Source organism: Sus scrofa, chromosome 12 (genome assembly GCF_000003025.6).
Source record: "Sus scrofa isolate TJ Tabasco breed Duroc chromosome 12, Sscrofa11.1, whole genome shotgun sequence".
Lineage (NCBI taxonomy): Eukaryota > Metazoa > Chordata > Mammalia > Artiodactyla > Suidae > Sus > Sus scrofa.
In genome coordinates, this window is record NC_010454.4 from 52,779,833 (window position 1) to 52,806,210 (window position 26,378).

Consider the following 26,378-nt stretch of genomic DNA (forward strand, 5'->3'; position numbering starts at 1 on the left):
GAAGCGCCGAGAGCGCGGCCGGGACGGTTGGAGAAGAAGGCGGCTCCCGGAAGGGGGAGAGACAAACTGCCGTAACCTCTGCCGTTCAGGAGCCTGGTTACTTATTTATTCGTTACCCTTTTTCTTCTTCCTCCCCCAAACCTTTCCCTTTCCCCTCCTCTTTTTTTTTTCTTTTCGGGAGACGAAAAACCTCCGGAAAGGCGGAGGAGAGCTCCTTTCGCCCCTTTTCGTTTCCCCGCCTACTTCCCTCCCCCACCTTTCCCTCCTCCGGCTTTTTCCTCCCAACTCGGGGAGGTCCTTCCCGGCGGCCGCCCCGACGGGGTCTGAGCACCTAGGTGGAGGCGGCGCAGGCTTTTTGTAGTGAGGTTTGCGCCTGCGCAGCGCGCCTGCCTCCGCGATGCACGGGGGTGGCCCCCCCTCCGGGGACAGCGCATGCCCGCTGCGCACCATCAAGCGAGTGCAGTTCGGCGTCCTCAGTCCGGATGAACTGGTAAGCGGCTCTACCCTCCCACTCTTTCTCCCTCCCGCGCTGCGGGCGGAGCTTGACTGCAGCTGCGGAAACTTGGCGCTGCTCGCTGGCCCAGCGTGGCTGGCGGGGCAGATGGGTTAGCGGCGCCAAGGCATTGCAGAGTCCAGCTTCCCGGCCTCCCCAGAGTTAAGTTTTCCTAGGGGTCAGCAAGCTTAGCGCTGTTCCGGGCTGGGGGCCTGGCCGCGAGAGGGGCTGGAGGGTGAGAAGGAGGAAGAGACCGACCTTAAACGAGATCACACGGATCCTAGGGGGCCTTCGCAAGTTTGGATGAGAAGCCGAGCCCCAGATTTTTTTCCCTCCCCCTTCTACATGTATTAATTGAGCACCTGCTACGTGATAGACATAACAGACGGTGGGGACGCCGAGCCGAACAAGACAAGGACCCTGCCTCCTAGAGCACATTCTTTGGGAAGGGGCAGGGGAGACAGCCAGTAAACACGAATAAATGAATGAGCAAGATCATTCTGTGAATGGCAAGTGCCTTGAGTGAAGTGAAACGGTTTAATGCGATGGAGAGCCATCGAGGGAGAGCTACTTTGGATGGGGTGGTGTCAGGGTCTGGGAAGGCCTGTCTGAGGCGGTGACATTACCCAAAATATGAGAAGCAGCCAGTCTCTGGGTCCATGGATTCTAGGACAAGAGCTCTTTAGGGAGAGGAAAGAGCAAGTGCAAAGGGCCTGAGGGAGGGATTAACTTGATGTGCCCTGTGGGCTGAAAAGCGGTCAGTTTAAGTGGGTGAGGAGAGTATTATAAAATGGGCTGGAGGAACTCCAGCGTCTAGTTTACATACTTCTGGTCAGCAGTGTTTGGAATAAGCGAATATTGGGTGTCCATGTTAAAAAGAAAGCAAAACATCTTTTTTTGGAGGAAAAAATAAAATGGGCCAGAGAAGCATGAGGTGGGACAGGCCAGGTGGGGTGTCGTCAATTGTGGTAAAGCATCTGGATCTCATTCTCTTTTTTCAGTAGGAAGCCATTGGAGAATTATAAGCAAGAGAGTGACATCGAGTTTACATTAAAGAGAAAAAAAAAAAACTTACAGGAGTTCCCGTCGTGGCTCAGTGGTAACGAACTTGGCTAGGAACCATGGGGATGTGGGTTCCATCCCTGGCCTTGCTCAGTGGGTTAAGGATCTGGTGTTGCCATGAGCTGTGGTGTAGGTAGCAAATGCCACTCAGAGCCTGCATGGCTGTGGTGTAGGCCCAAAGCTGTAGCTCTGATTTGACCCCTAGCCTGGGAACTTCCATATGCCGCAGGTGCGGCCCTAAAATATATATATATTACTATCTTGGTTGTCTTATGAAGAACTGACTAGTGAGGAGGGCTAAGGATGGAAGCAGGAGAGACCAGGGAGGACGTGGAGCTGTTGGTGACTTGGACTCCTTCCTTTGTGGAGTGAACTGAAGGAAGCCTTTTGGCTGGAGAGACTGGAATTGAGTGGATGGAGACGGTTTTGTCCAAGGAAGAGGCTCAGCTGTAGGAGAGTTGTGTCAGGAGTTAGAATCTCCTGAACTCACACCTCTTAGGATAAATTCCAGATGGAGTCGAGGTTGAAATCTGAAGAACAAAACTGGGGCGTTCCCATTGTGGCTCAGTGCACCCAAATCCAACTAATAATCATGAGGATTCAGGTTCGATCCCTGTCTTCCCTCTGTGGGTTAAGGATTCGGCGTTGCCCTGAGCTGTGGTGTAGGTCGAAGATGCAGCTTGGATCCCGAGTTGCTGTGGTGTAGGCCGGCAGCTATAGCTCCGATTCGACCCCTAGCTTGGGAACTTCAATATGCGGGTGCGGCCCTTAAAAGTGGCTCAGTGGAAACGAATCTGACTAGGAACCATGAGGTTGCGGGTTTGATCCCTGCCCTTGCTCAGTGGTTTAAGGATCCATCGTTGCTGTGAGCTGTGGTGCAGGCCGGCAGCCATAGCTCTGATTTGACTCCTAGCCTGGGAGCCTTTCTATGTCGCGGGTGCGGCCCTAAAAAGACAACAACAATCTGTAAAGCACTTGAAAAATATAGAAGCCTTTGGGGGGGGGGCTGATACCAGGGCAGACACCTTTAATAGTCAGTGAATTATAGGTACGTTTTTGTTCAGTGCCTGTTATATGATAGGCACTGAGCTCAGGATTTTATCTTCAAGGGAAAGCAAGGCAGATTTCACTGCATGAGACTAAGAACCACCTCTGTTTTATCAGAGACACCTGGGCAGCTAAAAAAATCGATAGGGACTGTGAACCAGCTATAATGGAAAAAATAAAAATCATTATAAAAAAACTGGGAAACAATATTTGTAGTGTGATGGACAAAGGGACAAGGTTAGACTTCTTAATAAACAAGGAGCACTTAGGAATCAGTAAGGAAAGGAGTTCCTGTTGTGGCTCAGTGGAAACTAATCTGACTGGTATTCATGAGGATGCAGGTTCGATCCCTGTTCTCACTAAGTGGGTCAGGGATCCGGTGTTGCCCTGAGCTGTGGTGTGGGTGCCAGATGCGGCTCAGATTCCGTGTTGCTGTGGTGTAGGCCAGCGGCTGTAGCTCCGATTCGACTCCTAGCCTGGGAACCTCCACGTGCTGCAGGTGAGGCCCTAAAAGGCCAAAAAAAAAAATGAAGAAGGAAATCAGTAAGGAAAGCACACATCTAGACAAAAGGGTAAAGGATACGCATAGGCAGTGCACAAAGTCCTGCAAATGGCCAATAAAAATATTCGGCTCACTAATAAAAACATGCTGATGACAATAAAAATTTTTCTTTAATATGATTTTGCCCTGCTGACACAAATATTGGGAACTGGGCACGCTGTACGTTTGTTGCTAGGAGGAGAAACTGGTATGTAACCAGAGACGGTTCATTTGGCCCCTTGAACGTGTCCCTCCCCCGTCTTTCCTGGTTCAGCAAGCAAGGCATGGCTCCACCACTCATCCAGTGGCGGAGGCCCCACATCGCAAAGCCATCTTTTTGATTCTTTCTCACAACCTCTGTTCTGCCAGTCTGTCAATGCTGCTCTTCAGAACATGCGTGGGATCCGGCTTGGGATCCGGCTGTGTCCGGCGCCGTCCTCTCTCCTGTGGAGTGCTTGCTGCAGTAGCCCTAACCCCATTTGTTCTTCCTACCGTGTGCAGAACAGCTAGCGAGGTCTTTTAAGCCTGTCTCTTCCCCACGTAGAATTCTCTTCAAAGGATCCAGGCTCCTCACTCTGCTCCGCAAGGTCCTGTGTTAGCTGGCCCTTGCCTGCCTCTCCCACTCATTCCCGCTCTCCTTTTTGCTCTTTAGCCACACTGACCTGCCGGTTCGTCCAGTCCTCCAAGCTCCTTCCTGCCTCAGGGACTTTATTATTCACTCTTCTTACTGCTTCCAACAACATTGCTCAGACCCAGGGGGCCCATTCCTTTGTTAGCCTGTTCTCCCTTCAAATGGCGTCTCCTTGGGCCCTCTTCCCCCCACCCTGTTCAGGTAGCATCCCCCTGCCTTCTCCACCCCCAGACTTGATTTTACTTCATGCTGGTCCATACCTGCAAGGATGAGTTTTTTCTGTTTCTTCCTTCCTCAAGAGAATGTAAACTTCATAAGGGACTTTGTATTCACCTCTCTTCCTGCAGCGTCTCAAATAGTCCCTGGTACATAGTCGGCATGTAATAAAAGTTACTTGAATAAGTGAGTGAATGAAATGATTGGTAGGAGGATAAACTGGTATAAAGATATGTGAAGAAGGATTTTTATTGCAACATTGTTTGAAATTATAAATCACCTAAGTATTTACTAATAGGAATCCTATTGAGTAACTCAGGGTCTATTACAATAGAACAGGAACTTCCCAATAGGTTAAATCCCCTGATCCCCTGTTCCCAAACTGCCGAGGTACCACAGCAAACTCACAGGGGCCCAGCAAGATTTTAAATTTTCAGAAGCAGCACAGGAGGGCAGTAGCATTTGCCTGCTCTCCTGGGAACTACTAGATTGGGTAGTTTCAGCATTAGATGGCGCCAGATCCCTTTCGATGACGTCATATCTTTGTGAAGCTGGGTTTTTTTAGTAGTTGCTAAATACTGGGCAAAAATCAGTGTGGAGTGTCGTGGTCCTATTTGATTCCAGGATTTGAGAAGTTATGCAATGCCTAACAGGTGTCATAAGTTAGTTGTGGTTATTTGGGAAATAAGTAAAAAAAATTTTTTTTTTGTCTTTTTAGGGCAGCACCCATGGCATATGGAGGTTCCCAGGCTAGGGGTCCAATCGGAGCTGTAGCTGCCAGCCTATGCCACAGCCACAGCCACTCAGGATCTAAGCCTTGTCTTGTGTGTCGATGTACACTGCAGTTCACAGCAACACTGGATCCTTAACCCACTGAGCGAGGCCAGGGATCGAACCCACATCCTCATAGATACTAGCTGGCTTTGTTAACTGCTGAGCCAGGACAGGAACTCTTAAAAATGTTGTTTTCATTTTAATATTAAAATGATACTTTTCTAGGTTTACATGTACTGCTTTGTCAAACAGCTAAGTTGCCAGTGTGTATACTTCTCGTTGGATCTAGGTATTTAATAAGTGGATCTGTTATGGCCTAGGGAGAGTTAGTGAAGCACTAAGGGCACTTTGATAAAGTTTAGGAATTTGGATAAATGGAAAAATTACTCAGCAGTGTGCAGATTGAGTCCATTTCTCTATCAGTCTGGAAGGACGTTGTTGAGCTGTCACACTGCCTGGCTTCCAGTTCTGTGAAGAAACCTCAGCTGCGTGGCCTTCTGGCCACGCATGTGCGATTTCATATCAGTGCATTTGCTATATCCCTGGGAGGTGTGGCTTTTTCTCAGTTTGCTGTGGCTGAACCAGGAAAGAAGACATAATGAGATTTCTACAGAAAGTGTGATTCCATAAGAGATTTTGAGGAGCTGAAGAAGGCTGGTAACTTCAAAGCGCAAAGTGATTTTGGAATGCAAAGAATTTCTTTGGGTTGAGGTCCATGGAAGTTTGTCACTTACGTATGTTCCTGAAATGTGAAACTCTGAATATCTGGGCTAAGGAATAGTTTCGCTTAATAAATAAACAGTTAACAAATACCGTGGGGGTGGGGGGACAGCATACAGGGTAGAGGCCTCGTGTGTGTAAAAGTGGGAACATATTTACGCCTTTTTTTTTTTTTTTTTTCCCTTTCTTGGCCACCCCGAGGCATTTGGAGTTCCCAGGCCAGGGATGAGATCTGAACGGCAGTCGCAGCCTAAGCCACCACTGTGGCAGCACTGGATCCTTAACCCACTGTACAGGATCTGAACCTGCATCCCAAGATGCCGCCGATCCCATTGATCCATGATGGAAAGGCCTGCGTTTGCATTTTTTAAAAAGTGTGGGAGTCTGTTTACAGGCGTCATCTCTGGGATGTAGGACTCTGGGGGACTGATTTTGCTCTACCTTGCTTGCAGTTTATGTGGTGCTCCAGTATTTAGAGGGGCCAACAGTTCCGCTTTGGTTAGGAGGATGGATGGGTCCGGGGCTTCGTGGGCCACAGATGGTGTTGAAAGGTAGAGTGTTTTCCAGGAGTCCTGGTGTGGAGGGCGTGTCAAAGTGCGGAGGGCCCTTCGAATCGGCTGCAGAATAGAGCAGTTGCCTTTGCCCTTGTGAGGTGGGTTTGGGTATTGCCGAGGGAGGGGAAGAAAGCGGGGAGGGTGGGTGCTGGGGCTTCATGCGAAGCTTGCGCAGTCGGGGGAGATGGGCTCATGATGACACCTGAAGGAGTTGACCCCTATTCATTAAAAGCAGCCATCCACCACGGAAAGCACAATTCAACGTGATTACACCCCAGTTTCTTCCAAGGAAGGTTTAAAACAGTAACCACACTCTTTTAGGTGGAGTGTGGGCTGCAGTGGTGAATCAGAAGATTATCCTTGTCTTTAGGTTATTTATAATCCAGAGAGGGATTTCCTGTACGTGCAACAGATATTTACTGAGCCCCTACCGTGTGCTGGTTACTTTGCTAAGCGCTGAGGATATAAAGATAAACGAAACGTGATCCTTGCCCTCAAGGATTGCAGTCCGGTGGGAGAGATAAATGTGTAAACAAGTAAAGTTGGGCTGAGAACCTAGGTGTGGATAAGGCTAGGAAGAGTTAGAGAATACTTTATAAAGAGGTGACATTTGAACCGGGTCTTAAAAATGAGTGTAAGTTTACTGGAAAGGGGGGCATGGGAAGAAAAGGAGTTTTGAACCGTCTCCTGTAGTTGGAGCATAAGCTGTGGAGGGGGATGTGGTACCCAGTAAAGCTGTGCAAGTGGCTTGAAGCCAAGTTATAAGGACCTTGTGTGCTTGGCGAAAGGCCAAGGAAAGGAGCCGACCAAGGTGGAGGGGCCTTGGGAGGAGACTTAGAAGCAGCAGCCAGAAAGGCAGCAAGAGAGCGTGAGCTTCAAGGAAGTGGCCCATGCGCAGTGCATCACAGGGCGGCACACTGAGACTGAGGCGGGTCTGCTGGATTCGGCGGAGGAGCTCCCTGGCCTGTCAGGAATGGCTGCAGGGATGTGGCAGTAGCAGAGGAGGTGTGACAGTTTGGTAGTTGGTAGCACTCGTAGTCAGTGCAATTTGCTGATTTGTATTCACCTGTTTTTCCAGCACAGGCACATTCAAAATGGGTTCAGATCCTGACTCTTGCACGTTGTAGTTGCATGACCTTGGGCCTCTTTGTTTTGTAATCTAAAATGGAGACAGTGGTGCGTATTTTATAAGTTAGTTGTGAAGGTAACTATAAATCAGCCAGTGGAGTTCCCGTTGTGGCTCAGCAGATTAAGGACCTGATGTTGTCTTTGTGAGGATGCAGGTTGGGTCCCTGGCCTGGCTCAGTAGGTTAAAGATCTGATGTTGCCACAGGCTGTGGCATAGGTCGCATTGTGGCTTGGATCCAGTGTTTCTGTGGCATAGGCCTCAGCTGTAGCTCCTATTCAGCCCCTGGCCCAGGAACTTCCATATGCAGCAGGTGTGCTCCTAAAAAGAAAGAAAGAAAAGAATTAATGGGCCAGTTCTGTGCTTGGCACCAGCAAGATGAATCCTAGAGTTTATGTCATTGAATTAAGGTTGATTTACAACGTTGTCTTAGTTTCCTGTGCATAGCAGAGTGATTCAGTTAAACACGTATGTTCCTTTTCATGGTCTTCTCCATTATAGATTATTACGAAATATTGAACATAGTTCCCTGTGCAGGACTTTATTCATTTTATATATTAGTTTGGATCTGCTCTCCCTTCCCCAAGCCTTTCCTCTTTGGTAATCTTAAATTTATTTTCTAAGTCTGAGAGTCTGTTTCTGATTTGTAAATACGTTCTTTTGTATCTTTTTTTTTTTTTTTTTTAGATTCCTCATCTAAGTGCTGTCTCGTGATAGCTTGTCTTTCTCTGACTTAGTTTCTGGGTCCATCCATGTTGCAGCAACAGGCATCATTTCATTCTTTTTTTGTGGCTGAGTAGTAGTCCCTTGTGTATACGCATCACGTCTTTATCTGTGCATCTGTGGATGTACATTTAGGTTGCTTCCCTGTCTGGGCTGTTGTAAACAGTGCTGTTTCACACTCTAGAGTTTAAATAACAGTTTGTGCTGCGGTAGGGGAGAATGGGATGAGCATGTTTTGGGGATCAGAGAGTGCTTGGGATGGACTTCTGCTGGCTCCTTGAGATCGAGGCCTAGGCCAAGTCACTTCACACAGCCTCAGGTGTCTCATGTTCAAGAGACAGGCATTCACTCCTAGAAGGCTGATGGTTAGGGTTAGAGAAACAAGGTACATTCGGTGACACTCACATTGCAGCTTTTGTTAAATTCTTCTAAGTTCTTCCCCTGGCAGCTTAGTGGACCAAAGCTTCTTAACTAATTTTAAAGTTCCTGGTTTTCAGTGTGTGAAAAGATGCTAAAGGCTTCTTCTAACAGCCTCTAGCCCAGAGCAGAAATTTCTTCTCCAAGTTGTACCTACTTCTGAGCTCTTCTCTTCTCCCTTGCCTCCCATTGAGTCTCGGCTCCATCGTTCTCGGGATTCTGGCCCTTGGCTCTGCCTTCATCTCTTCTGGTCCACATAAGTTTCCCCAACCCTCTGCTCTAGCTCCTTGCTCACCTGTCTTACCCAGAGTATTTGAACATTGAGGGTTCAGGCTGACCTAGGACCTTGAGAAGGAGGATGTGACAAGGATGGAGACAAAGGGTGCCTAACTTTTAAGAGCTGAAGTTATTGTTGATAGGACGTGTCTTGGGGCAGGACACCTGGGCTGTCATGATGGGGGTGCTGTGCAGGGAGCTTCCTGCCGGGGATTCTGATTCTGGCCTTCATTTCAGCTTTGGGAAGGAAACAAAGCGGTAACTTTTTTCCCCTTTGAAACAACTTTTATTTCTTTTGCAATTAAATTCTGCGGATGACAGTGACCCAGTGGGATGTCCAGGGTTTGAGCCCTAGAGGTAGGCGACTTGTATGGAGCCCAGAGTCTACCACACACTCCTCTGAGCACCCCTCCTGCTCAGACAGTGAGTGGAACGAGCCTTCAACTCTTGATGTTCAGCTCCGGCATTTCTAGAGGTGTATCCACACCAACCCCCACTCCCCTCACCCCAGGCCGACCCTGCTTAGTTCTTCTGTGCGTGGTTCAGGATTCTTTGAGGCCTTCATACAGTGTTCCTCAGTCATGAAGTCTGGAACCTAGGAATCCTGTTTAGTTGTTCTTGGCCTTTCTTCTCTGCAGAAGCGAATGTCCGTGACGGAGGGCGGCATCAAATACCCAGAGACAACCGAGGGAGGCCGCCCCAAGCTGGGGGGGCTGATGGATCCAAGGCAGGGGGTGATCGAGAGGACTGGCCGCTGCCAGACGTGTGCAGGTGAGTGCTGGGGGCCAGCCCGGGATCTGGCGGGGAGGGAGGGCTTGGTCCTTAGAGACAACCAGGGCTGAGGGTCTCTGAGCTGAGGGCTGGGAGGAAAGTGTCAGGTGCGTGTCCCCACAGGAAACATGACAGAGTGTCCTGGCCACTTTGGCCACATTGAGCTGGCCAAACCTGTGTTCCACGTGGGCTTCCTGGTGAAGACAATGAAAGTTCTGCGCTGCGTCTGCTTCTTCTGCTCCAAATTGCTGGTGGACTCTGTGAGTGGGAATGGGCTCTGCCTGGGAGAGGGGCTGCTGGGGGGCGGGGAGGGGAGCAGCGCCCACTGACCCTGCTCTGTTCTGTCCCCAGAACAACCCAAAGATCAAGGACATTTTGGCCAAGTCCAAGGGGCAGCCCAAGAAGCGGCTCACACACGTCTATGACCTCTGCAAGGGCAAGAACATCTGCGAGGGCGGCGAGGAGATGGACAACAAGTTCGGGGTGGAGCAGCCCGAGGGCGACGAGGACCTGACCAAAGAGAAGGTAGCCGGGGCTGCCCAGACTCCTGGGAGGGGCGAGGGGTCAGAGGGGCCTTCAAGGCCTGGAGGGAAGAGGGGAGCAGGCAGTGGACACGACTCAGCGGAGGGAGGGGCTGGCCCGGCCTGGCAGCGGGGGGGCGGAGGGGAGGAGGCCCCACCTTTGGGCTCTGATGGCCCCTCTCTCTCCTCGTCAGGGCCACGGTGGCTGTGGGCGGTACCAGCCCAGGATCCGGCGCTCCGGCCTGGAGCTCTATGCCGAGTGGAAGCACGTCAACGAGGACTCGCAGGAGAAGAAGATCCTGCTGAGTCCCGAGCGGGTGCACGAGATCTTCAAGCGCATCTCGGATGAGGAGTGTTTCGTCCTGGGCATGGAGCCGCGCTACGCCCGGCCCGAGTGGATGATCGTCACCGTGCTGCCCGTGCCCCCGCTCTCCGTGCGGCCCGCTGTGGTCATGCAGGGCTCTGCCCGCAACCAGGTCAGTGGTCAGCGGCTTCGGGGCGGCCTCTGGGCGGGTGGGCTGGGTGTCGGAACGGAGGGAGCCCTGGGGTGGGGGTGACGGTGTGCAGGAGCCAGGGTGGAGGGCCGTGGACGGGGTGACGGAGATACCCTGCCCCTCGAGAGCTGTGTGACCTTTAACGAGCGAGCCCCTTAAGGAGGTGAAAGCTTACAAAGGGGCTTCTGGGTCTGTGGACCGAGGGACCCGGGCCACCCCCGAGGGCGGGCGCTGGCGCCTGTGGGCCGAGTGCTCCAGGGCGGCTGGATTGGACCGTGCTGACCTCCTGCCTCAGGATGACCTGACGCACAAACTGGCCGACATCGTGAAAATCAACAATCAGCTTCGGCGCAACGAGCAGAACGGCGCGGCGGCCCACGTCATCGCCGAGGACGTGAAGCTCCTCCAGTTTCACGTGGCCACCATGGTGGACAACGAGCTGCCCGGCCTGCCTCGCGTGAGTCAGCGGCGCCCGCGCCCTGTGCCCGAAGAGAGGGGCCGGGCTGGGCCAGCGGGAGCCCTCCGGGCTCTGAAGGAGGGCTGCTGACTGCCGGGACCCCCCGCCCCGTGTTTCCTCAGGCCATGCAGAAGTCTGGGCGTCCTCTCAAGTCCCTGAAGCAGCGGTTGAAGGGCAAGGAAGGCCGCGTGCGGGGGAACCTGATGGGCAAGCGGGTGGACTTCTCGGCCCGCACCGTCATCACCCCCGACCCCAACCTCTCCATCGACCAGGTCGGCGTGCCTCGCTCCATCGCCGCCAACATGACCTTCGCAGAGATCGTCACCCCCTTCAACATTGACAGGTGCGCTCCGCTCCGAAGCCCTGCCCGGGCCGGGCACTGAGGGGCACGGGCTTGGGGCCAGAGGGAGAGAGCACTGCAGTGAGTGTAGAAGTTCAGGCTCCTGCTTGGCGCTGGGGCGGCAGCGGGCTTTGGGGGCGTGTTTTGTTGATGGCCCTCTGTCCCTCCCAGGCTTCAGGAGCTGGTGCGCAGGGGGAACAGCCAGTACCCGGGAGCCAAGTACATCATCCGGGACAACGGCGATCGCATTGACTTGCGTTTCCACCCCAAGCCCAGTGATCTTCACCTGCAGACTGGCTATAAGGCAAGTGACAGCCTTGTAGTGGGGCTTTATCTTCGTCCTCTCTAATATTCTGGAATCTGGCCCGGGGCCTGGCCTCGAGGGAGTGGTTGATGGGTGTTGCGAGTGAAATAACCCCAGAGGACGCGCCGTTAGGTCCACCGTCATTTCTTTCTGGGCCTCCTCCTCCTCACTGCGGTTTTTTCCGCACCGCACCTCCTAGGTGGAACGGCACATGTGTGACGGGGACATAGTTATCTTCAACCGGCAGCCAACTTTGCACAAAATGTCCATGATGGGACATCGAGTCCGGATCCTCCCCTGGTCTACTTTTCGCTTGAACCTTAGGTCAGTCCACTGGCTGAGGGAGGCGGCGGGGGCCGGGCTGCTCCCTGGGCATCTTCCCGACTCTGACTTCCCTCTCTTGCTGCAGTGTGACAACTCCGTACAATGCCGACTTTGATGGGGATGAGATGAACTTGCACCTGCCGCAGTCCCTAGAGACACGGGCGGAGATCCAGGAGCTTGCCATGGTGCCACGCATGATTGTCACCCCCAGAGCAATCGCCCTGTCATGGGCATTGTGCAGGACACGCTGACTGCAGTGCGCAAATTCACCAAGAGGGACGTCTTCCTGGAGCGGGTGTGTGGTCCCGGACGGGAGACCTGGCCTGGGAGGGTCGGGGCCAGCACAGTGAGGCTGAGGACATGGCAGGAGCTGTGCCTTGGGCCCTGACTTGCTGTGCACTGACCTGTGCTGAGACTTCCTGTTTATTTTATTCGTCTTTTTGGGCTGTCCATGACACATGGAGGTTCCCAGGCTGGGGATCGAATCAGAGCTGTAGCCGCTGGCCTACGCCACGGCCACAGCAACGCCAGATCCAAGCCACATCTTCGACCTACACCACAGCTCATGGCAACGCTGGATCCTTAACCCACTGAGCGAGGCCATGGATCAAACCTGCATCCTCGTGGATACTAGTCGGGTTCGTTACCACTGAGCCACAGTGGGAACTCCTGAGACTGCCTTTTTAGTAAGGCAGAAGGAAAGGGGGTTAGGAAAGATCCAGGCTGGAAAAGGCTTATGGCTTCATTTAGTTTCCCGTTTAATTCCTTAAAACGTCATGGGATTTCAGCTGTCACGTGGAAAGTGAAAGTAAAGGAGAGAAAGTAAATAAGACATTGTTAAAATTCTATTTTTTTCTTTATTTTTACTTTCACTTCCTTTTTTTTTTTTTCAAGGGCTGCACCTGCAGCATATGGAAGTTCCCAGGTTAGGGGTCTAATTGGAGCCACGGCCACAGCCTCAGCAACACCAGATCTGAGCCACATTTTCGATCTACACCACAGCTCATGGCAGCACTGGATCCTTAACCCACTGTGCAGGGAACCTGCATCCTCATGGATACTAGTTGGGTTTGTTACTGCTGAGCCGCAACGGGAACTCCCTATTTCCTAGTTATTCAAGGTAACTTGTATTTACTGTTTAAAGAAAAAACAACCCCCAGAGTCTCACTGTCACAATGAATTTTTTTAATCTTTTTTTTATTTCTCAATGAATTTATTACATTTATAGTTGTACAATGATCATCACAGTCCAGTTTTATAGGATTTCCACCCCTCAACCCCGGCGCATCCCCCCACCCTCCAAACTGTCTCCTTTGGAAACCATAAGTTTTATCAAAGTCTGTGAGTCAGTATCTGTTTGGCAAAGAAGTTCGTTCTGTCCTTTTTTTCAGATTCCACATGTCAGTGAAAGCATTTGATGTTGGTGTCTCATTGACTGACTTCACTTAGCATGATAATTTCTAGGTCTACCATGTTGCTAAAAATGCGGGTATTTCGTTCCTTTTAAAGGCTGAGTAATATTCCACTGTGTATATGTACCACATCTTCTTGATCCACCCCTTTGCTGATGGACCTTTAGGTTGTTTCCATGTCTTGCCTATTGAAAATAGTGCTGCAGTGAATATTGGAGTACATGTATCTTTGTGAGTCATAGTTTTCTCTGGATAGATGCCCAGGAGTGGGATTGCTGCATCAAATGGTAGTTCTCTTTTTAGTTTTCTGGGGCATCTCCATACTGTTTTCTGCAGTGGTTGCACCAGTTTACAATCCCACCAACAGTATAAAAGGGTTCCTTTTTCTCCACACTGTCTCCAGCACTTATTGTTGGTAGACTTTTGGATGATGGCCATTCTGGCCGGTGTAAGGTGGTACCTCAGAGTGGTTTTAATTTGCATTTCTCTAATAATGAGTGATGTTGAACATCTTTTCATGTGTTTTTTGGCCATCCATGTGTCTTTGGAGGACTGTCTGTTTAGATCTTCCGCCCATTTTTTGATGGGGTTGTTTGTTTTTTTGGTATGGAGCTGTAGAAGGTGTTCATAAATTTTGAAGATGAATCCCTTGTCAGTCGATTCATTTGCAAAGATTTTCTCCCATTCTGTGGGTTGTCTTTTCGTTGTGTTGAGGGTTTCCTTTGCTGTGCAGAAACTTCAGTTTAATTAGATCACAGTGAATTTTTTTTAGTAAAAGTTTGCAGAACATTTTTCTTGCCGTCTCTTTGCCTTCAGAGGCCGGCTTTCTGCCTCGGGCAGGGAGGCCTTCCCCTGATGGTTCCCGGGGGCGAGGCCTGCAGTGCTGACCTCCTGTGTGTCTGGCTCTCTTTCTCCAGGGGGAGGTGATGAACCTGCTGATGTTCCTGTCCACGTGGGACGGCAAGGTCCCGCAGCCAGCCATCCTGAAGCCCCGGCCCCTGTGGACGGGGAAGCAGATCTTCTCCCTCATCATACCCGGCCACATCAACTGTATCCGCACCCACAGCACCCATCCTGATGACGAGGACAGCGGCCCGTACAAGCACATCTCTCCTGGGGACACCAAGGTAGGGCCTGACATCTGGACGTGTGGGGACAGGCTTTGGACATGGGAGCCACGGCAGGGGTCTGGAGTGGCGCTCTGTCTGCAGGTGGTGGTGGAGAACGGGGAGCTGATCATGGGCATCCTGTGTAAGAAGTCTCTGGGCACGTCCGCTGGCTCCCTCGTCCACATCTCTTACCTTGAGATGGGTCACGACATCACTCGCCTCTTCTATTCCAACATTCAGACCGTCATTAACAACTGGCTCCTCATCGAGGGTGAGTCGAGGCGCTTGGCCAAGTCCTCTCTGTAAATCCTGGCCCTCTCCCCTCTTACTGCTCCTCCTCCGTTCCTTTTTCTTTCTTCCTTGGATTTGTTGGTCCTCTGTCTACTCTCTTGGCCGCGATCCCATCCCATGTTTCTTGGGAGGCCAAAGAAGTGGCTGCTGATGCTTCTTCGTATTTCTAGGTCATACCATTGGCATCGGGGACTCCATTGCTGATTCTAAGACTTACCAAGACATTCAGAACACTATTAAGAAGGCCAAGCAGGATGTAATAGAGGTGAGAGGGCGGGCTAGGCAGAGAACTCAGCAAGAGGCTCTCAGTGACTTTGAACGGAGGGGGGAAGGGACTTTGGGGCTAGAGGGAAAGGGAACGGAGGAGGTCGATGTTCCCCTGAGAACTCAGCCGCCTCCTGTGCGCCCAGGTCATCGAGAAGGCGCATAACAACGAGCTGGAGCCCACCCCCGGGAACACTCTGCGGCAGACCTTTGAGAACCAGGTGAACCGCATTCTCAATGATGCCCGAGACAAGACTGGCTCCTCCGCCCAGAAATCCCTGTCTGAATACAACAACTTTAAGTCTATGGTCGTGTCTGGGGCCAAAGGTTCCAAGATCAACATCTCCCAGGTGGGGACCCTTGTCTTGGCGCATGCGGGGCCACACTGGCGGTGGGGGGTGGGGAGGGAAGGTGTGTTCTGCAGGGGGTGTGGGGGAGTCCTGGGAACTCTTACTCTCCGGGCAGAGGGAGGTGGACACAGCTCCCCTTTTCTGTCCCCAGGTCATTGCTGTCGTCGGGCAGCAGAACGTGGAGGGCAAGCGGATCCCATTTGGATTCAAGCACCGGACTCTGCCTCACTTCATCAAGGATGACTATGGGCCCGAGAGCCGTGGCTTTGTGGAGAACTCCTACCTGGCCGGCCTCACACCCACCGAGTTCTTCTTCCACGCCATGGGGGGTCGTGAGGGGCTCATCGACACAGCGGTCAAGACTGCCGAGACTGGTGAGGCCTTCGGATCCAGGGCCCTTCCCTGAGCTGGTACCGGGGGGGACCACGGTCTCAGAAGCCCTGGTGGGTGGGAGGGAGGGGTCTCAGCCTGCGGTCTCCGGGAAGTAATCTCGGCCTTTGTGGGAAGAGTAGAGACTTGAAGGTCAAGAGTTAGGCCCGAACCCTGCTTCTGGTTGCTGTGCGGCCTTGGACCGTGCAGGAGAGAGCCTCAGGGTCTCTGCTCGGGACCATCCGTGGTGGGGGCAGGGTGGGGGGGGTGCCCAAGCGTCTCTGCTGGGCCCTGCTTCTCTCTGGGGGTGGGCACCGCTCTCATGGGGAGGCCCTGGGGCAAGGGGCGTTGTGAGGAACCAAAGTGGGGTGAGGCTGTCCTGACACAGCGAGGGCGCCTCTTCTTGCGCTGGGTCCCTCAGCTGACGACCTCCCCCCAGGCTACATCCAGCGACGGCTGATCAAGTCCATGGAGTCGGTGATGGTCAAGTACGACGCCACCGTGCGGAACTCCATCAATCAGGTGGTGCAGCTGCGCTACGGCGAGGACGGCCTGGCCGGCGAGAGCGTCGAGTTCCAGAACCTGGCTACCCTGAAGCCCTCCAACAAGGCTTTCGAGAAGAAGTGAGAGGGCGGCAGGCGGGTGGTTCAGAAAACAGAGGTGTAGGGCTTCCCCTCCCCACACACGCCGGAGTCACCCGGACCGCGTCTCGCCGTTGCGCTTGCTCTCCTCCGCCCCCTTCCCGCCTGTTGGGCGCAGCGGCGCAATGGGAGCCGCGCCGGGTGGAGAGCAGAGCGGAGACCCATCCCGCTTTGTCTCTGGTGTTGGCGCAAAGCAAGGCCAGAGGGGCGGCACTAGCTCAGGTCCCGCTGGATGTCCTCGAGTCTGGATCTTAAACAACCCCACACGATTCCTCAGACCTCCGTTCCCGTGGAACACCAGCCCCTTAGGCGCCTTGTGGTGCTTCCTGCTGGGATCAGGGCCCGGGGCCCACCTGCCTCCTGACGCCACCCCTGTCACCTTCAGGTTCCGCTTCGATTATACCAACGAGCGGGCCCTGCGGCGCACGCTGCAGGAGGACCTGGTGAAGGATGTGCTCAGCAACGCGCACATTCAGAACGAGCTGGAGCGAGAATTCGAGCGGATGCGTGAGGACCGGGAGGTGCTCCGGGTCATCTTCCCAACGGGCGACAGCAAGGTGCGTGTTGGGAGGGGCTGGGCCTGGACGTGCTGGCTCCGCAGGGCTGCCTCTGACGCCCGGGCCTCCCGCCTCCCTCCCGCCTCAGGTGGTCCTCCCCTGTAACCTGCTGCGCATGATCTGGAACGCCCAGAAGATCTTCCACATCAACCCTCGCCTCCCCTCCGACCTGCACCCCATCAAGGTGGTAGAGGGTGAGTATTTGCGTCAGGCCTGCTAGGCCGGGACCGGGAGGCTTCCAGACCCTGGCCCGCCATCTCATCACCCCTTGTTTGGGCCCCAGGAGTCAAGGAGTTGAGCAAAAAGCTGGTGATTGTGAATGGGGACGACCCACTGAGCCGGCAGGCCCAGGAGAACGCCACCCTGCTCTTCAACATCCACCTGCGGTCCACGCTGTGCTCCCGCCGCATGGCCGAGGAGTTTCGGCTCAGTGGAGAGGCCTTTGACTGGCTGCTCGGAGAGATCGAGTCCAAGTTCAACCAAGCCATTGTGAGTGTCGCACTCCTCACCCCAGCCTTGGTTTTCTCCTCTCTGACGTCTCTGTGCTCCGAGAACAGCCCATCTCTGGCCACAGTTGCCTAATAATAGCTCTCGTTCATTCAGACCCACAGTTGCGTCATGGGTCCTGGGGTCGGGACGCTATACCTTTATTCCTTAGCAGGGGAGGGGGTTGTTAGTCCCTGGCGCAGAGACAAAAACTGAGCCTTGGAGAAATGGTGTGACTGTGTTACATGATGGTCATGCCGGAGATAAATGGCGTGGCTGGGATACCACGTGGGGATTGGTTCTTTATTTTCTTAGAATGCCTGCTGTGTGCAGGATTCTAATGGAAGTGGAAGGAGGGAATTGGAGTAAGTAGAAGAGAAATGTCTAGATATTGGAATATACTATCTTTAAGGATTTTGTAGAGTAATTGAGGGAGAGAAGCATTATCATTACAGGCATGCCTTTGAATCCATCTGATACAAATTCAGTTGTATAAATTAGATAGTTAAAATGCATTAGGGAATACTGCAAAACATGGCTGAAAGGAATGAAGGAATACTTAAATAGAAAGTCATCCATGTTCATGGGTTCGAAGATTTAATATCGTTAAATGGTAATATCTCCAAAGTGATCTACAGATTCAGCATAATCTCTATTAAATTCCAGCTGCCTTTTTGTGCAGAATTTATAAGCTTATCTGGAAATTCATACAGAAATGCAGGGAGCTCATAGCAGCCAAAACAATTTTGAAAAAGAACAGAGTCGGAGAACTCATAGTTTTAATTTCAAAACCTAACTATAAAAATCAAGGCAGTGTGCTGTTGACATAAGAAACAAGTATAGGGAGTTCCTGTCGTGGCTCAGTGATTAATGAATCTCACTAGCATCCTTGACACAGGTTCGATCCCGGGCCTCACTCAGTGGCTTGAGGATCTGGCATTGCCGTGAGCTGTGGTGTAGGTCGAAGATGCGGTTCGGATCCTGTGTGGCTGTGGCTGTGGTGTAGGCCAGTGGCATCAGATCAGATTGGACCCCTAGCCTGGGGACCTCCATATGCTGTGGGTGTGGCCCTAAAAAGCAAAAAAAAAAAAGGAAGAAAGAAAGAAAAGAAACAAGTATAGATCAGTAGAAATAAACAGAATAGAATTGAGCAATTAGAAGTAAACTCTCATGTTTATGGTCACTAGAATTTTTTTTTTTTTTTTTTTTGGTCTTTTTGCCATTTCTTGGGCCGCTCCCCCCCTTTTATTGTCTTTTTAGGGCTGAACCAGCAGCACATGGAGGTTCCGAGGCTAGGGGTCTAATCGGAGCTGTAGCTGCCGGCCTACACCATAGCCACAGCAACACGGGATCTGAGCCGCGTCTGCGACCTACACCACAGCTCATGATCATTAACCCACTGAGCAAGGCCAGGGATCGAACCTGCAACCTCATAGTTCCTAGTCGGATTCGTTAACCACTGCGCCACAATGGGAACTTCTAGAAATTTTTTTTTTTTTTAATTACAATTTATTTACAGTGGAGGAGCAATAACAATAAAAAGTATATAAATTGGATTTCTTAAAAACTAAATACTGACTCAATGGACAACATCAAGAAAGTTAAAAAGAGTTCTCTTGTGGCACAGCAGGTTAAAGATCTGGCGTTGTCACTGCAAGTGGCTTGGGTCACTGCTGTGACACAGGTTCGACGCCTGGCCTAGGAACTTCCACTTGTGAGCACAGTCAAGAAAAAAAATCCGGAGAATGGGAGGAAATATTTGTAAATCACATACCTGACAGGGACCATGCAAAAGGACTGTTACCTGTCAACAACGAGAAGGGAAAATGTTGGAGTTCCCATCGTGGCTCGGTAACAAACCGACTAGGATCCCTGAGGACTCAGGTTCGGTTCCTGGCCTCGCTCAGTGGATCCGGCGTTGCTGTGAGCTGTGGTGTAGGTCGCAAACTCTGCTTGGATTCTTTGTTTCTGTGGCTGTGGGGTAGGCTGGCAGCTACAGCTCCGATTCACCCCCTAGCCTGGGAACTTCCATGTGCTGCTGGTTCAGCCCTAAAAAGACAATAATGGGGGGAGGGGATGTTAAAGGATTTGAGTAGATGTTTTCCCTCAAAGAATATACATAAATGACCCGTAAACACATGAAAAGTTGCTCGGAGATCATTAGCTGTTAGAGAAATTCAAATCAGAATCACAGGGAGGTACCACTTCATGCCGCTGGGAACGCTAAAAGGGATCATAAACAGGTGTTGGCGAGGATGTGGAGAAATTAGGGAGCCCTTACACACTGTGGGGAGGGGGGAATGTCGCAACTGCTTTGGAAAATAGCCTAGCAGTTTCTTAGAAGTTTAAATGTGAAATTTACGTGTGAGCCGGCAGTCTCACTCCTAGGAATATTCCAGGAGACTTGGAAGCAATGTCTACACAAAAACCTGTACACAGATGTTCTTGATTCACAATAGCCAAGCAGTGGAACTACCCTAAGTGGCCTTCCGTGGATGAATGGATCGCACAGTGAGGGAATGTATTTCTGTGATAAAAAGTAACGAGCTGTCAAACCATGAAAAAACAGTGATGAGCCTTAAGTTTTGGAGTTCCCATTGTGGCTCAGTGGTAATGAACCTGACTAATATCCATGAGGTGGCGGGTTTGATCCCTGGCCTCACTCGCTGGGTTAAAGATCTGACGTTATTCTGAGTTGTGGTGTAGGTGGCAGACGTGGCTCGGATCTGGTGGTGTGGCTGTGGGGTAGGCTGGCAGCTACAGCTCCGATTAGACCCCTGGCCTGGGAACTTCGTAAGCCGAGGGTGCAAGCCTAAAAAGCAAAAGAAAAAAAAAATAAGGTTGTTTTATGGTATGTGATTATATCCCAATTAAAATAATGCCATGTCTTGGGGAGCTTCCCATTGAGAAGACCGCTATCAGATGAGTATTTACCCTGCAATTTTAGCATACTTTTAGAAATTTGAGATCGAGATGGCATAGTATGTTTCTGGGTGTGCCGGACATCCCGTGCTAAAATGGTGTGTTCAATAGAAATGCAGTCTGGGGAAGGGAGGGATCAAATAAGGCTCTGGTTTTGTTTTGTTTTGTTTTAATTTTGTTTTATCTTAATTTTATGTTATTGCACCCAAGTCATTGCAGAAGTTCCCTGGGCCACTGCAGTATGCAGAGCCAGAGTAGAGACAGCGCCAATCCTGAGCTCACTGAGCCACAAGGGGACTCCCAGACTCTGCTTTTAAGCCTTGGCCTCATGCCCTTTAAGAGCAGAGGGTAGTCCGGGCCCTGCCGCTGTCTGACGCATTAACCAGAAGGGAGGGATTTGCTCTCTTGACGCAAGCTCTTCCTCTCCAGGCCCATCCCGGAGAGATGGTGGGAGCTCTGGCTGCACAGTCCCTTGGAGAACCCGCCACCCAGATGACCTTGAACACCTTCCACTATGCCGGTGTGTCCGCCAAGAACGTGACCCTGGGTGTGCCCCGCCTTAAGGAGCTCATCAACATTTCCAAGAAGCCAAAGACCCCCTCGCTCACTGTCTTCCTGCTGGGCCAGTCTGCTCGAGATGCCGAGAGAGCCAAGGTGGGCCTCGGGGTATCCGGCTTCCTGGCAGGTGGAGGAGGCAGAGGGTACTCTCCCAGGAACTTATTCCCTCTGCAGATGGTTTTGGAGAGGGCTTTGGAGCCACCCAAATGCCTGTGTCATGAATCCCTCTTTTCCCCAGGACATTCTGTGCCGCCTGGAACATACAACATTGAGGAAGGTGACGGCCAACACAGCCATCTACTACGACCCCAACCCCCAGAGCACAGTGGTGGCAGAGGACCAGGAATGGGTGAATGTGTACTATGAGATGCCCGACTTCGACGTGGCCCGAATCTCCCCCTGGCTTCTGCGGGTGGAGCTGGACCGGAAGCACATGACTGACCGGAAGCTGACCATGGAGCAGATTGCCGAAAAGATCAATGCTGGTGAGGCTGGGGGGCTCCTGTCCAGGCCTCCCCCTGTCCCGTCCCTGTGCGCTCCTCCCAGACAAGCCATTCACACTCCACCTTCCATGCCCTGGTTCTGCTCCAGGCCCCTCTGCACTGCCTTTTCCTTCTCACGGTTTCCCCTCCTTCTTTCTAGAAGAGTTCTGTGAGAAGGACAGGAAAGCCAAAAGAGAGCCCAGAATGGGCTGCGGCTGCAAGCGTTCTCGTTTCTCCCAGGTTTCGGTGACGACCTGAATTGCATCTTTAATGACGATAATGCAGAGAAGCTGGTACTCCGTATCCGCATTATGAACAGTGATGAAAACAAGATGCAAGAGGTAAATGGGGGACTTCTCGTCGTGGCTCAGTGGAAACGAATCTGACTAGTGTCCTGACTGGTATCCATGAGGATGCAGGTTCGATGCCTCAGTGAGTTAAGGATCCAGTGTGGCTGTGGTGTAGGCCAGCAGTTACATTTCCCTAGTAGACCCCTAGCCTGAGGACCTCCATGTGCCACAGGTGCGGCCCTGAAAAGACCAAAAAAAAAAAGTTAAATCAGACCCAAGCAGAAATTATATTTATTAAACAGAAAGCCATTAGATCTTACTCCTGAACCACCAAAGACGTTAAAATGAAAACAGCATTGGAGTTTCAGTTGTGGCTCAGTGGATTAAGGACCTGAGGCAGTCTCCGTGAGGATGCAGGTTTGATCCCTGGCCTCCCTCAGTGGGTTCGAGGATCCTGCAGTGGTCGCAGGTGTGGCTTGGATCCTGCATGGCTGTGGCATAGGCCCCAGGTGCAGCTCCAATTTGACCCCTAGCTTAGGAACTTCCATATGCCACAGGTATGGCCATAAAAAAAACCAAAAATGCAAAGAGCCTTGAATGCCAGTCACACCTCCAACTTCAGAGTTGGGGAATGGTGGGTAGCGATGACACTCAAAAGTTTTAGCAACAAAAATTAGAGATGTGAAGTAGCAGCCATGAAGGTAGGACAGACAGTGTTGACCTGAGGGGGTTCCCCATGGCCTGGTCACTTGCTCTCTACTCGCTGAGGCTCTTGTGTGAAGATGGGTCAGACTGCAGGCACTGCTGTGTCTTAGGGAAAGTGGTGTGACAGCAGGAGTAACAGACCCAAGAAAAAGTTTGACCGACAGCTTCACTCCTGGGCATGGCTGTTAAGAAATGGTTTAGCAGCTGTGGGTTCCTGGTGCTTTAACACTAAAAGCTCAGAACTGGCAGTTCCCGTCCTGGCGGAGCGGAAACAAATCTGACTAGGAACCATGAGGTTATGGGTTCGATCCCTGGCTTCGCTCATTGGGTTAAGGATCCAGCATTGCAGTGAGCCGCAGTATAGGTCATAGACGCGGCTTGGATCTGGTGTGGCTGTGGCTGTGGTGTAGGCCGGCAGCTATAGCTCCAATTAGACCCGTAGCCTGGGAACTTCCATATGCCAAGGGTGTGGGCCTAAAAAAAAATAATAAAAGCTCTGAGTTTACTAAGTATAGCACTGTCGAGTGCAGATAATGTGTTGATGTGTCTTGAGGGAGAACAGGACACCGCTAAAGGAGGTCACACATCAGGGCGTTGTTGGGGGCTCGGGCGGGACCGGCCCGGAGGTGCCACCTGCTTTGTTACAGCCCTTGGAGCCGCGCAGGGCGGAAGCTGTGCTGGGGGGTGAGGCACGGCTGCATTTTCTTAGGTTTCTTTAACCTGAGTAGTGACAACACGATAGAGAGGAACCTCACGGGCACGGACGGGGCAGCTGTGGGCCAGACCGGGCTCTCGGTCCCGGGGAGGCTGTGGTCTGTGATGGGGCCGGGCGACCGGAGGGCTGACTCGCTCCTGCTGCAGGAAGAAGAGGTGGTGGACAAGATGGATGACGACGTCTTCCTGCGCTGCATCGAGTCCAACATGCTGACCGACATGACCCTGCAGGGATCGAGCAGATCAGCAAGGTGAGCCGGTCCCTCCCCGCGGCCCTCGGGCCCCCACTCCCCGCCCGCCCCCACCCCCGTCTGAGCGCTGTCCCTGCAGGTGTACATGCACCTGCCGCAGACGGACAACAAGAAGAAGATCATCATCACGGAGGACGGGGAGTTCAAGGCCCTGCAGGAGTGGATCCTGGAGACGGACGGCGTGAGCCTGATGCGCGTGCTGAGCGAGAAGGACGTGGACCCTGTGCGCACCACGTCCAATGACATCGTGGAGATCTTCACGGTGAGCCCAGGGCCCCGCCTGGCTGTCTTCCCCGGGCGGCGCGGGGTCCCTGCTCGCCGCTGGGCTTTCCTCGGGCAGCTTGTTTCCGGCCTTGAGCCACTCCGGGGTCTCGGCCTCCCTGACTCCTGCCCGGCCTGGGTGGTGCAGCAGCGGGAGGAGCAGTGGGAGGTGCCGGGTCTCAACCCCTCCTCACTCTGCGCCAGGTGCTGGGCATCGAGGCCGTGCGGAAGGCCCTGGAGCGGGAGCTGTACCACGTCATCTCCTTCGATGGGTCCTACGTCAATTACCGGCACCTGGCTCTGCTGTGTGACACCATGACCTGTCGTGGCCACTTGATGGCCATCACCCGACACGGGGTCAACCGCCAGGATACGGGCCCTCTCATGAAGTGCTCCTTTGAGGAAACGGTAAGGGTGGCGGGTGGGGCGGCTGTGGGAGCACGGGCCTCCTCCCCACGGCCCTTTCCCTCGGGCGGGTGCGCGGCCAGAGCCGGGGAGCGCCTGACGGCAGCCCCTCTGCCGCGCTTAGGTGGACGTGCTCATGGAAGCAGCCGCGCACGGAGAGAGCGACCCCATGAAGGGCGTGTCGGAGAACATCATGCTGGGCCAGCTGGCCCCGGCCGGCACCGGCTGCTTTGACCTCCTGCTCGACGCCGAGAAGTGCAAGTACGGCATGGAGATCCCCACCAACATCCCCGGCCTGGGCGCCGCCGGCCGTGAGTATCGGGGTCGTGAACTGGGGGCGGGCGGGCAGTGCGGAGGCCGCGCTGGGTGGGCCAGTCCCCGGCGCTGCCCCTCCTGAGTCACCGTGTGCCACCTGCAGCCACTGGCATGTTCTTCGGCTCGGCACCCAGTCCCATGGGAGGAATTTCTCCAGCCATGACCCCCTGGAACCAGGGTGCAACTCCGGCCTATGGCGCCTGGTCTCCCAGCGTCGGTAAGTAACTGCCCAGAGAGAGCGTCCCCGAGTGGTTTCTGAGGGCAGGGGGGCTGGGCTCGGGAAGGGGTGCCAGGTGGGGCGGCTGGAAGCCCTGGAGCCCTGGGAGGGTGCTGGGCTCCAGCTCTGGTTTAACTAAGCTCTGGTTTCTCAGGGAGCGGGATGACCCCAGGGGCAGCCGGCTTCTCTCCCAGCGCTGCTTCAGATGCCAGCGGCTTCAGCCCCGGTTACTCCCCAGCCTGGTCTCCCACGCCAGGTTCCCCGGGCTCCCCGGGCCCCTCAAGCCCGTACATCCCCTCACCAGGTGAGTTGTCCTTGTCTGTCAAGGCCAAGTTCATTTCCTCCTTGATCTTTCCTTCTGGGCGAGTCTCCCCATCACTTACCTCTCTTGTGCTTCTTCTCCACAGGGGGTGCCATGTCTCCCAGCTACTCCCCGACGTCGCCCGCCTACGAGCCCCGCTCCCCTGGGGGCTATACTCCCCAGAGTCCCTCTTACTCCCCCACCTCCCCCTCCTACTCCCCTACCTCTCCATCTTATTCTCCAACCAGTCCCAACTACAGTCCCACCTCGCCCAGCTACTCCCCAACCTCTCCCAGCTACTCGCCCACCTCACCCAGCTACTCCCCGACCTCCCCCAGCTACTCGCCCACCTCGCCCAGCTACTCACCCACTTCTCCCAGCTACTCGCCCACCTCGCCCAGCTACTCGCCCACCTCCCCCAGCTACTCGCCCACCTCGCCCAGCTACTCACCCACTTCTCCCAGCTACTCGCCAACTTCCCCCAGCTACTCGCCCACCTCGCCCAGCTACTCGCCCACATCTCCCAGTTACTCTCCGACATCCCCCAGCTACTCACCAACTTCCCCAAGTTACTCACCCACCAGCCCTAACTATTCTCCAACCAGTCCCAATTACACCCCGACGTCACCCAGCTATAGCCCGACGTCACCCAGCTACTCACCTACTAGTCCCAACTACACGCCCACAAGCCCCAACTACAGCCCAACCTCGCCGAGCTACTCCCCCACTTCGCCCAGCTACTCCCCGACCTCGCCGAGCTACTCCCCTTCGAGCCCACGATACACCCCCCAGTCTCCCACCTATACCCCAAGCTCCCCCAGCTACAGCCCCAGCTCCCCCAGCTACAGCCCTACCTCGCCCAAGTACACCCCAACCAGTCCTTCCTACAGCCCCAGCTCGCCGGAGTACACCCCGACCTCTCCCAAGTACTCGCCCACCAGCCCCAAATACTCGCCAACCTCTCCCAAGTACTCGCCCACCAGCCCCACCTACTCGCCCACCACCCCCAAATACTCGCCAACGTCTCCTACTTACTCACCAACCTCTCCGGTCTATACCCCAACCTCCCCCAAGTATTCACCCACTAGCCCCACTTACTCGCCCACCTCCCCCAAGTACTCGCCCACCAGCCCCACCTACTCACCCACGTCCCCCAAAGGCTCCACCTACTCGCCCACCTCTCCTGGCTACTCGCCCACCAGCCCCACCTATAGCCTCACCAGCCCAGCCATCAGCCCGGACGACAGTGATGAGGAGAACTGAGGGTGAGCAGTGCCCAGTGGCACCTGGCTAGGTGAAGGGTGGCTTCTGGGGGCTCTGCCGTCCTCTCCCTTCCCCCCCGGGGTGCAGTCCCCATCCAGCTCCCTTGTACATAGTTTCTTGTGACAAAGTTGCCATTGAAGTTCTGGTCCCATTTCCGCTGGGGCTTTTGTCTTGTTCTCCGCTTGTGCTGTCACCTGGCTGTGGTGTCTCCTTCCTGCCCCACCTACCCCAGGCCTGTCCCAAATCCAGGATCCCTTCTTGCCTGTGGCTTGACTGAGGGGGTAAAGGGTATTTTAACTTCTTAGGGGTAGTTCCTACTCTGGGTCGTTACATCTGATCTTTGGAAAGAACAAAGCGAAAGCTGCCTTTTGTCTGTTATTTTATTTTTTGAAGTTTAAATAAAGTTTACTAATTTTGACCAAAA

The 26,378-nt window shown here is 53.3% G+C and overlaps 2 protein-coding genes across 2 annotated transcripts; both read left to right on the forward strand.

Moving 5' to 3' along the window:
* Positions 1–26,378, forward strand: POLR2A (RNA polymerase II subunit A). The gene is given in 31 exon segments (XM_021067825.1): positions 1–490; positions 9,219–9,351; positions 9,475–9,611; positions 9,703–9,876; positions 10,067–10,348; positions 10,662–10,823; positions 10,946–11,166; positions 11,335–11,467; positions 11,667–11,791; positions 11,877–11,992; positions 11,995–12,086; positions 14,121–14,330; positions 14,415–14,583; positions 14,774–14,868; positions 15,014–15,217; positions 15,369–15,591; positions 16,026–16,209; positions 16,613–16,784; positions 16,873–16,978; positions 17,068–17,273; positions 20,622–20,846; positions 20,989–21,235; positions 21,473–21,573; positions 23,089–23,173; positions 23,176–23,192; positions 23,272–23,454; positions 23,658–23,861; positions 23,983–24,169; positions 24,277–24,390; positions 24,545–24,694; positions 24,798–26,378. Coding segments are annotated over 31 exon segments (5,907 nt in total). The 5' UTR covers positions 1–397; the 3' UTR covers positions 25,955–26,378.
* Positions 3,017–7,355, forward strand: LOC110256108 (cytochrome c oxidase subunit 6C-like). Its single transcript, XM_021067829.1, is given in 1 exon segment — positions 3,017–7,355. A coding segment is annotated over 1 exon segment (336 nt). The 5' UTR covers positions 3,017–5,138; the 3' UTR covers positions 5,475–7,355.